Source organism: Ursus maritimus, unplaced genomic scaffold (assembly GCF_017311325.1).
Source record: "Ursus maritimus isolate PB19 unplaced genomic scaffold, ASM1731132v1 scaffold_4, whole genome shotgun sequence".
In the NCBI taxonomy this organism is placed as follows: domain Eukaryota; kingdom Metazoa; phylum Chordata; class Mammalia; order Carnivora; family Ursidae; genus Ursus; species Ursus maritimus.
The window spans coordinates 79,979,093-79,991,344 of NW_024426552.1; the positions used below are offsets into that span (position 1 = coordinate 79,979,093).

At 41.2% G+C, this 12,252-nt stretch overlaps 1 protein-coding gene across 1 annotated transcript in view; it reads left to right on the plus strand.

Moving 5' to 3' along the window:
- The window catches only part of MCF2L2 (MCF.2 cell line derived transforming sequence-like 2), a 253,980-nt gene that overhangs the window by 30,621 nt on the left and 211,107 nt on the right, over positions 1–12,252 (plus strand). Inside the window, exons 2-3 of the mRNA XM_040621737.1 lie at positions 512–595; positions 9,889–10,003. Of these exons, the coding sequence (XP_040477671.1) occupies positions 512–595; positions 9,889–10,003 (199 nt within the window). The remainder of the gene's footprint in view (positions 1–511; positions 596–9,888; positions 10,004–12,252) is intronic.

A 12,252-nucleotide genomic window follows, 5' to 3' on the forward strand; every position in this document is an offset into this window, starting at 1 on the left:
GGGAGGCAAAAAGGAAGGAATGAGGGAGGGAAGGAAACAAAAAGCAAAGAACCTTCATAAATCTCAGATAGATATCATGACCCAGGCTGAGACGAGCTCTGGTCACTTAGATTGTGTTTAAGATGTCCTGCTGACCTAAAGGAGTAGGTGGGTCCCTGAGTACCTGCCTTGGTAATGAGACCATCCCAGCAGCTATACTGTACAGCTACTGAAGCTTAAGCTTCCGGGCCCCTTCCTTGCACTGACCCTCCCTAAAACCTTGGGAGAGGGTCTAGAAATGGGCTCCTGTGCTCATGGGTATAAGCTTCAAACCACACAAAACCCAGATCCATTCCTGCATCTCAGGAATAGAATTCTCAAGAGAATAATGTGCCTATAACCATATCTAGATAAGTCCCAGATTTCCCTAGTAGTGAAGCTTCCCTTTCTTCCTCTCCCCCCATCCTGCTACCTTTTAAATTCTCTTTGTGATTTACATGAGTTTAACCTAATTTGTATTTCATTTGTGCAGATGAAATTATGCAGCAGGAAATCAGGCCCTTGGTGGCAGTGGATATAATTGAACAGCTTCACAGACAGTTTGCCATTCTCTCAGGTAAGGGGCAATTAATTTGTATTTTAGATTTTGTTGCGAGGATCTTGTTGGGAAGGGCCCAGCCTCTTGAACCTTGATGAACAGTGTACCCAAGTCTTAGTCATCCCTTCAGCCTCTCCCAGAGCTTCAATGAACAGCTGGAGGAGGGTCAGATCTCATAGATGTCATTCCTATTGCTGTTGGGTACAATTTGATCTTCCTTAAGGGAGTACATTTCTTTGGGGTTGTAAAGAACAGAGCTAAAAAGATTTTGAGGAAGGAAAAGGAAATTACTAATATCAGCTGGCACCATGATGTTCCTCCTCCGTTCATGTTGGAGGTTTTTCCAAGATCTAACCTTAAAAGAGTTTGGTTTTAAGGGTTCATGAGCATTGGTTAGGTTATTTGTTCTCTGAGAGATTTGTCTTTTACTCTTAGCTCTTATGGACCTAATTTTAATGCATTAATTTCCATTCAGTATTTGGGAGTAAAGAGAGGCTAATGTTCATAAAAGGCTAGAAATTTTCTGAGCCTAGGCACAACCTAAGAAGTTGTCATTACCAGAATACTCTTTCTTACTCGCTTAGCGAATGGTGACATGACTTTGATTACTGAAACTGGAGGTACATACTAAACCCTAAATTACAGTTAGACCTGTCTTAGAAGCATGTGTGAGATTAATTGTCCTTAGCACATGTCATAGAGGAATAAGGGGGCAAGTTACCCTCCTCATCTGAAAAAAACAACAAAGCTACCTTAGTTCCATCACAGAGAGACTATGAAGTTGGTATGAATTTAACCCTACAACATGGGATATAAAAAAAGCCGCATTTCTTTCCTTCCTCTAAGTCATATTTAATCTGCTCCCAAGTCCTTATCCTTCTGAGTTTGTGGGAAATGCAATCTGTTATTGGGATACCACTCCCCATCCCAGAGTTGTACCCAGGTCGGGACATCTTACACAATCCAGACATTCTGGAGAATTCTCTGGTCTTTCCTCCACACTGGGCACTGCTCATACAGTCATTGAAGGCTCTCATTTTTCTTATTTCTACCTGTATTTTTTAAAAAATTATTTACTTATTTGAGAGAGAGAGCAGAGCATGAGAGAGAGAGAGAGCATGAAGGGAGGGGCATAAGGAGAGGGAGAAGCAGACTCCCTGCTGAGCAGGGAGCCCTACGTGGGGTTGGATCCCAGGACCCTGGGATCATGACCTGAGCTGAAGGCAGCTGCTTAATCCACTGAGCCACCCAGGCGTCCCTATTTCTGCCTGTATTGTTCAGAACAGAAACTGTAGTATAATAGGAGCTCAGCTCAAAATTATCCAAGTCCTGCTGGTCTGTCCTGTGAGGACTGCCCCTCACATGCCCGGCCTAGGCACCTCAGTCTTGGCCCCCATGGGAGTGCCTAACTAGCCTCCTGAACGTGCAGTCTCACAGCTTCTCACGGAGAGGCTGGGACTCTGTACAACGAAAGGCAGGACGGGGACTGCCCTCTGGGTTTCTGGCAACTGCTGCTGAGGCCTTATACCACAGAAGGCTGCAAGGCCTGGAATGGATGATGGGTGAGGTGGAGTTCATTTCTGTATCCTTACACCAAAAGTTGGATGCCCCAGCACAGGATTCTGGCCTATATAATGGCTCATCTGGGGAAGGAGAACAGTGACTGATTAATTTATGCATTAAGTGATCCAAAGTTATCTCGTTTGAGTATCACTGAGGCGTTTCTCTCTATTCTTATTTCTCAGAGGTGGTAAATAGGTACCACACAGCCCTAGTTATGGATTTAGGTTCTGCTGTTGGCCAGCTGCATCTCCTTGGGCACCTTAGTTCTCTAAGCCTCACTTTCCTCATTTGTGTAATGAATGGGTGTGATCATCCTAATTTTGAGGATCAAAGACGTAGTGTATGAAAAATGCTTAGCTTTGCAACTACCAACCACATGACTTTTTCCCCCGATATATCGTAATCCCATAAAAACGTTTATTTTAGGATTATATTACAAAAAGTACTTTTCAGCGTGATACAGTTTGTATAACGAACCAAAGACATGCTCCCAGTTGAAATGACAACTAAGTCAGTAATAGAGATAATTGCTGCTCTTTAATGGAGAACACAGAACTATAGGAACACACACTGGACCAGAGAGGACACCTCTGCGTTAGGAAAAATCACTTTGACCGTGGTAAAGACACTCCTTTCATTTTTGAACTTCTTTTCTCATCTCGTGGCCTCAAGTTTGCCCTTCTTAGGAGAGCGAAGCATGGATTAGCTGTGGTAGTGTTTGCAACACTGCAAGTCTCGAATATCAGTAGCTCTGGGGTTCTCTGAGTCAGCACTTTCTTGGAATTACTAGGCCTTTTCGTCCTTACCTGAAGCGGCAGCAGATGTCAGTAAGGAGACCGTGGTGGGTCCCTGTGTCTCTGTGGTTGTAAAATGGAAATCTCCATGCTTAGGTTTTTTCCCATCATTGTGGCAACCCAGCTATGGCCTCTGGTCTGGGTTACGGCAGTTTTCCGTTTCCTGATTCAGGCAAGCAGGGTGAGGATATTCTAGCTGCAGACTTTTCTACAGATTCCCCTGAGCTCTGGAAAGAGCCAGAGGCCCTGTCCACCAGGAATGCTGGGAAGGACAGGATGGAGCCTTTTTCTCAGTGAGGCCCCAGTGGCCTGGCCTGCTGTGCTCTGAGTGTGCTCCCATGGCTGGTGGGAGAGATGGCTGACCCAGCTTTGTGGCCAGATGGTTGGGGGTCAATGGATGGTCAAGTCCGTGAGCAGGGGCCACGAGCAGGAACTGGATAGTGACCAGGGCTGGGCCTCTGGTGGCTCTGATGTTGAAAGACAACTGGCATGTTCCCAGTGAACTTGGGATATTTCTAAATTTAGGGCTTAGCTAGGAAACAAGAGAATATAAGTAGGTTAGTGTGGTGGAAACACTCTAGGCTTTGGTCTCAGACGATTCTGTGTTCACATTCCAACACAATTAGTATGTCTCTGTGAGCCTCAGGTTTCTCGTCGATAAAGTGGGTTGTTTTAAGGAAAGTGCTTTGCATAGTATCTGACTATAAAAGCGCTTAGTCCATAGGACCATAGGACTTGTTTGTTTGTTTTCTAAGCCACATAACAAGAAGTCCAAAAGTAGAAATTCCTTGTATTAGATCAGTGGCTCAAAGACATTAAGGGTGCATCTTTGTGATTCTCTTGTTTTTTTGAAGTCTTAATGTTAGTGTGGTTGATAAGAACAGATACCAAGTCTGTGTCCAAAGCAGGAAGAAGGTGAAGGAGCAATACTGGCTGCTTCTGTTCTTCCTGCCTTAAGAACAGAAACTTTCCGAGAAGCTCTTGGTAGACTTCTGCTTATGTGTCCTCCTGGAACAGTGTCATGTAGACATTTCTACCAGCAAGGGAGTCAGAAAAGGCAAATATTTAGCTTTTAAATGGCTATGGTAGGAGGTGGTCAGGAGAGAGGGGGTTGGTTATAAATTAGCATTTATCTGTACCTTTCCTCTAATTAAAAGGAATTATCCTTTTCTTTTTCTTTTAACGGTGATTTCCCCCCTTGGAATAATTGTCTAAAGTTCCCCCCCTCTCTCACACAACACTTTTAGAAGTAATTAATAATGAGGGTGTAAAATACTCAGGCTTGTGGAGTCCACAGTGTTTCCCCTCAGAAAGTGGGAAATTCTCACTGAAACAAAGGAGAATGTCAAATTAAGGAACTGACCAGATTCAAAACTTCTATCTAAATCAGAGATGGGGTTAGTATCCAGGAAATGAGAACCAATACAAGAAGGTGTGGAGAGCTGTATGGTTTAACAGAGATATACTGTGACCCACATTTGTACTTTTAAGTTTTGTAGTAACCATACTAAAAAAACAAGGACGAACACATGAAATTAATTTTAATAGCATTTTTATTTAACCCAATACATCTATAATATTATGCCAACACATCACCAATACTTAAAATTATTGTTGAGATACTTTACATTTTTTTGTGTTAAGCCTTGGAAGTTTAGTTTGTATTTCACATTGATAGCACGTCTCAATTTGGACTGGTTATATTGCAGGTGCTCAACAGCCACATATGTCTAGTAGCTATTGTATTGAGTAGTGTAGACTATGGAAATGGTTTGCAGTCAGGTTGGATTGAAATCCTTTTTTTTTTTTTTTTAAATAACAAATGATTTGTATTGCCCTCCACTATCCTGAATTGAAATTTATGGATACCATAACCAGTATTATTTAGGGGGGGCTGAACAGCCGTACCAAATAGACTCCAAAGTGTATAGTAGTTCAAACAAACACAACAGAAATTTAGTTGTTTCTCTTGGGGCATTCTAGCATGTACGTTCATGGTCAGCAGATGACTTTTCTCCATCTTCATCCCACGTGAAGGTTCCTTCCACTTTATGGCTCATGTTACTGTTATCCACTTTGTGGCCATCTTATTACCTCTATACAGAAAGCAGACAGGGAAAAGAGAGCATACCGCTTCTTAAAAGCCTCAGCTCAGCAACAGCATACACCACATACCATTGACTTGAACCTGGATCACTTATATGGATACACTTAGCATCGTGGGAAGCTAGCAAATGTAGTTTAGTTGTGTGCTCACAGAGGGTGACTAGCTACCCCCTATTTATGCATATGCTGAAAAAAAGAATATGTAAAGGAGAGCAGTAAAGGAGAAATAAAGGAAAGTAAGAGTAGTAAAATAGTGTGTATTTCAATATGTATTTCTAGCTATACTAGAAAAAGTAATAAAGTAGTCAGGTGCTTGGAGTCACCATGAATGTGATAGCTGCAAATGCGGGGGTGCGGTGTGGGTGATCAGACCCCCTGAGTGGTCTTACTGTAGTGATGTTCTGAAAGAGTAAACAATTCTTGATATAGTTCTGAACAAAGTTGATAAATTCTGAACAAAGTAAAGTATTATCTTCTTTCAATTTATAGGGTAGTTGCATTCCTGAAAAATTCAGTATATATTTAAATCATTTAAAAATAATTTCTGATTTGCGACACCATGGGTGTCGAGGGCATTATGCTAAGTGAAATAAGCCAGACAAGGAAAGGCAAATACTTTACCATTAGTTGTATGGGGAATCTAAAAAAAACCAAACTCACAGAAACAGAGATAAAGATTGGTGGTTGCCAGAGGCAGGGTGGGTGCGGGAAATGGAAGAAAGTGGTCAAAAGTACAAACTCCCAGTTACAAGATAAATACGTTCTGGGGATGTAATGTACAGTGTGATGACTGTAGTTAACAGTACCACGTTGTGTCTTTGAAAATCGCTAAGAGATTAGATCTAAAGAGTTTGTAAAGTGATTTGTGAGGTGATGTTAATTAAACTTATTGTGATCATTTTACAATATATACATATATCGAATCATTATATATATATATATATACCTTAAACTAATATCATGTTAAATATCAATTATATCTCAATAAAATGGAAAAATACTTAAAAACCCTTTATTATTATGTATAAAACAGTTAGAATGTGTAGAATCTGATCACTATAAATGGAATTTTCACTTGTATTGAGTTTCTGTTAAGATATTCAAAAACCACACAGGAAGTGGGACAATTCTTTATTATGTAGGATAGATTATTCGTTATCCCAGGCCCTGAGATTTCTAAAGTGCCTCCCAGGAAGTGGTATTACCATTTTCCCAGCTAAAATTAGTTTTTTGGGGGGAGAGAAAAGAAAAATGGATTTTAGAAGACAAATAGCAGTTAGCTGCCTCACTCTCTCTTTCATTGTTGGTCTTCACCCTCTTGCTGTAGGATTTCCTGGTGTTCTAAATTCTTCTCTATAGGACAGGAGTTTGTGCCAGCCAACACCCAGATCCTCATGGATCTTATGTATCCCAAGAACTTACTTCTGTTTTCTGCAGTAAACCTAGTCCTCTTCCATTTAATGAACAGGTAAAAATTATACCAGAGTCCTGAAATTTATTTAAGTCATCATTTTACTTAACTTCGAGGTAGTTTGGTTTTCTTCATTTTCCTTGAATAGGACTTGCTTGGTATACTTTCATCCTTTTGCATTTCCATGTTTTCTCACAAGGTGGCACCGAATGCCTTGCTGTGGGTTGTCAGTGCCTGTATGGAGGCTTAGCTTTGTCTCCCTGGGGCTTCTGTCCCTTACAGTTAATGTTCAACAGCAGGTGGTGTCCCCAGTTAACCTTGGGTCTCTCTGGTGTTCAGTACTGGTATTAACCGAGATATAAGAACACTCCACCTATCTTTCTCCACTTAGGTGTGAAGAGCTTTAATTTATAATTAACAATAAAAGGCAAAATCATTAAATAATATAATCCTATCTTAATGAATATTTTAGGGTGTTTTGAGTCCTTGAAATGTTTTAGCCATTTTTTTGGCAAATATTGGTTATGCAATTAGTACAGTGTTATAATGCATCTAATTTTAGCCTTACTAGAGATGTAAATTCTCTTAATTTGCATTTATCTAAGACTTTCTATGGCTATAAAACTGCAAAGAGGAAGAATATGAGGTGAAAGCTGAGAGTATCCCGATTTAAGTTGTTTTCAGTCAATATAATGAGGCAGCTTAATCACCATGTCAAAGTTTGACAGGCATTCTAATCTGCAGGTGACTTTCTTTAAAATTTAAAATAAACATGCAGAGTTAATAAAGAGATACTTCCTGAGAAGAATGACTAGTCATCCAGACAGGTAGCACGGTTTCATTCCATAGTGTTTGGTCTCTGAGAACCTAACCCCACATTAACAGTACCTAGAAGAGACTGGTGTAGAAAACCACAAGGCTGTCTTACTCTTTACGTGATACAAATACTCATGTCTGCCTGACAGCACATTTTTGCTCTGGAAACAAATTTACATGGAAAGTTAGAGTATAAACAGAAGATGCTTATCAGGTGTGGACTTAGAGCAGCAGAGTGGATTGGATGATCTGAATGGTGGTGTCATCAGGTAGACTGTTGACATGGCCTAGATTCTTGTGATGGTGGGCCAGGCCCCTCTCTCCTTAGGATAGCATTGAGAGTCATGGCCTGCCTTTGCTTCTCTGAGTCTCCCTTTTCTGTAATTTCTTCATTGATCCCACACCCTCATTAATCACACAATTCTCACTAAACCACACCCTGCCCTACCTCTTTCATTAGATGTGTAACGCATGCAGTCATTTGTAGTTGGCTTCACTTGGGAGCCTTTATTTTTCTTATAGTTTTCCTCCATGGGCATAACCTGGAAGGTGCTCCCAGCAATTCAGCTCTTACCCCATTGGCTAAGGCGAAGGTTCCCCAGCTTTCTCAGTTCTTGGTACCTTAGTTTTTTAGTCTCAGATAGATATCTCAGTCTATCTTAGTATTTCCACAGCCCTTCTTGGCCAAAAGCAATACCTAACAGTTAAAACAATTCAGTAAGTCTCTATATCCTTAGAACTTAGTAGCCATTTGAAAACAACAACAACAACAACAACATATAGAAATTGAAAGAAAAAGTCGTGTTTAAATTGCATTCTTAGGTAAGTACAGTAATCTCAAACCTTGGAAGGAGACTGGACATCACCCCCCTCATTTCCTGTTCTACATTATTTTTCATATTGTGCTTGCTTTTTCTCTCAACAGTCACCAAAACCCAGCTTCACAAAGATGCAATGCCTTTCAAAAGAATATAGTGCAATTTAATGTTGGAATTGTGAACTACCTCAAGCTCGTAGCACACATAGTGTCCTATAGATGCCAACTATTGCTGTTTCCCTCAAAAATTTAAAATATTCATGGTGCTTATGCAAGTTCACCATGGTTCTCTGGGTACCTGGGACACAGTTTGGGAACCTCGGGGCTAGAACTCAGTCCCATAGCTGCATCTAGCTGCAAGGAGATGAGGAAATGGAATCTATTCAATTTAATCTGGTGACTTCTGCTCTGATAAATTAAATATTTAAATATTAATTTTATATTTCCATTTTCACAGTGATGTCTTATATCCCTGTTGGTAAGTTATTGAAGGGCAGATGATTATTTCCTCCTTGTAATAATTATAACCATAATAATGATCACTATTTATTGAACACTTACATGTAATAAGCACTCTACTAAGGTGCTTTTCATGTATGTTCTCAATCCTCACAATACCTTTTGAGGTAGGTGTGGGTATTATTCCTGTGATACATAGATAGATAGATAGATAGATAGATAGATAGATAGATGGATAGATATATGGACACTGCTATTTAGATCAAGTATCTTGCATAAAATCACATAGAAATCAAATGGCAAAGCAGGATTTGAACCAGGATGTCTGATTTTATTTTTTTATTTTTATTTTTAAAAATTTATTTATTTATTTATTTATTTATTTTTATTTTTTTTTTTTTAAAGATTTTATTTATTTATTTGACAGAGAGAGACAGCCAGCGAGAGAGGGAACGCAAGCAGGGGGAGTGGGAGAGGAAGAAGCAGGCCCACAGCGGAAGAGCCTGATGTGGGACTCGATCCCGCAACACCGGAATCACGCCCTGAGCCGAAGGCAGACGATCAACCGCTGTGCCACCCAGGCGTCCCTTATTTATTTATTTGAGAGCGAGCACAAGCTGGGGGAGTGGTAGAGGGAGAGGGGAAGCAGACTCCTGCTGATCAGGGAGCCTGATGTGGGGCTCAATTCCAGGACTCTGGGATTATAACCTGAGCCGTAGGTAGATGCTTAACCTACTGAGCCACCCACGCTCTCCTGGGCTGCCTGATTTTAGAATGAACTCTCTTAACCACCATGCTCTTTTACCTTTGATATTTACTGACTATAAAAATGAAGAACAATATTATACATTCGTGTTGACATTATTTTACTGTTCCACCTATGCTAAAATAATTAAATGAATACTACCTTTTATACAGTAACTATCTTCAAAGGATTTAAGAATTGAATTCCCACAACATCACTTGAGCAAACATGAAAGAGAAGAGACTTGTTCAAAATAGTTCTGTTTCGGGGCGCCTGGGTGGCTCAGTCGTTAAGCATCTGCCTTCGGCTCAGGGCGTGATCCCAGGGTCCTGGGAAGAAGCCTGCTTCTTCCTCTCCCACTCCCCCTACTTGTGTTCCCTCTCTCACTGGCTGTCTCTCTCTCTGTCAAATAAATAAATAAAATCTTTAAAAAAAAATAGTTCTGTGTCTACCTTCCCACATTCTAGTCTGAAATAATACAGGGAGAAAAGGGGGAGGCCAGTATCTATATCCCAACTTGATATTCATTAAAGTTCCTTACCTGCAGGATGCGACACGAAGACATTTTGTTAACATCTTGACCACCCATTTTTGTTGCAGGAGGCCGAGGGAAAGACGGTGCCCCCATCATCACTTTTCCAGAGTTTGTGGGGTTTAAACACCTCCTAGAGGAAGACTTTCTGAATGTCATGACCTACCTGACTAGCATCCCCAGGTGAGCTGAACACAGCATTTGCTGCCTTCCCAGTCACTGGCTTTATTCTGAATTTCCCATGTGGCAGGGCTTGGTTGAGATGGAATCTTCCCTGAGCATGGCTCACGCTAGTATGTAGCTTGGCCAATTTCTCCTATTTATCCATCACAGACAAGGGATGGGGGAAGAGTCTAGAAAATAATGATAAGTGAGTGTCCATTTTGACCCTGGTGTATACATAGGAGGTACTTAATAAACATTGTTTGAATGAAACATTGAATAGCTAATGCTGACTTTGTGCTTTCAGGTTCATTGCTCAGGATTCAGGTGATTCTGGCTTCCTGGGGCCTGTCATCTGGGACACATGGCCCTTGTTAAAGGAGGTCAAGCCATTTTAGGAGTTAATTTAGTTTATCTCCCCTAAATAAGCAATTTAGAGGCAGATTTTATACCTGTCCTATTCAGATGGTGAAACTAAGTCAGAGAGCAAGGAAGCAAAGGCCGGGAATAAAAACTGTGCTCACAGTTGAGACCTTGACAGAGATGCTTTTGGCATCTGCTGTTTCTACTCTCCCTAACCCGGGCCTCATACCTAGTAAATATCCAGGCCTCCTAGGGGTAGAGTGTGCGAAACAGAGTTCATATTGGTGACAACCATTTCACAGACAGAGATTGAGCTGGGAGTGGGGTCCAGACCCAACTCTTAATGTGGTGTCCACTCTCCAGCCAGGAAAGGCCCTGCCCTCCATGGGGTTATAGTGCTTAAGACATCCTCTCTGACTTAACTGCCATGAGGTTAGGCCATGTGTGTGCTCCTTAGCTTGCTTTCTGTCTGCCTCATGTGATTTTGAGGTCAATACCAGCTTTGTGATTGAAAGGCCACCTGGTGTTTCATCCCACCTGTGGAGATCAGGCGGTTGAGTTGTTTGCTTTAACCAAACCCACTCTAAAAGATTTTTTTGGTTTTTGTGTTTGCTTGTTACCATTCTTATTTCTTCAGAGAAGGCTATGGATTTTTATTATTATTATTATTATTATTATTATTTTTAATGTACTCCTTCGAAGTTTAGTGCTTAAATTTGCTTCCTTTCTTCCTTTGGTCCCTAGATATGGCATGTATTACACAGACATGTGAGGATTTGGGGTTTTATTGGTTTGAAGGATGGTTGTTTATGTCTCTGTGCTGAGCTCAAGTGGGTCTCTCTTCTGAGCATCTTTCCCACCCTTCTTGATCTGGCTAACTTCTTCATGTTCATCAGCCCTCAGTCTGATCTCATTTCTTCAAGGGCTCCTTCCCTGACTTCAGTTCTGCTCTCACAGACTCCTAATTTCCATAGACTCCTGAGCTTACCCCTTATATAACACCATAGTATACGGAAATTATTTCTGCATTTCGCATTAGACTGAACAACTCGAGTAGGGGCCAGCGCTTTTGTTTTGTTTTGTTTTCTTTTATCTCTACCCAAGCACAGTGCCCAGCACATAGTAGGTTCTCAAGAAGTATTATTGGTGGAATTTCCAGTTCTGATATAATTCATTTCCATCGATGAGTATTTGTTATAGAGTGAGGAGGAGGCTGCTGACAGAGTCGAGAGGGGAACTCCAGTCCTCCTGGCTTTACTTCCCTGGTTTATAGGGGTTGAACTTGGTCTCCCTCTTTGGCTCATTTGCGTTCTAAAACAATGACCCATCAGTTTAGCAACTTCTCCTTCCAGGGGAAGCAGCAAAGGAAGGGGGTAAGCAGGGAGGCGGGCAACAGGTAGACATGGCCCCGCCATTCTCATTATGTTTGTTTTAAACTCACCGTCTAATTTTACTGAATCCCCGGATGCAGTCATGTGCTAAACAAAATAGGTGGTTTTCATCTTGTACTTGCAGCATTTTCTGAGTCACACTGAGGAGCATTCATGGAGTGCCATCTGGGCCAGTATAGAGAGAAGCATTGAGGGGTGGGACCCCTATCTCCCACATGTAGAAGAGGAGATAAGACAAAATCAGGGACTAACGTTTTGGCCTGGTGTCTTTTTTCTGCTCTATGTTCCTTATATAATTCCTTGTAAATAACGAGTTTTCCCCTTTCCTAGAATGCTGTTTGTTTCTTGAGAAAGAATAGCTGTCTGACCAGTTAGTCTCCTTTCCTCTTCCTGGCATTTGCTCATACCCTACTTGCTGCCCCACCCCTATTTCTTTCAACATAAAACAGAGACAATGGGTAAGAAGGCCCAAAATGGGAATTTGACCTGAATCTTACTGTCCAGGTTCCATTTCAG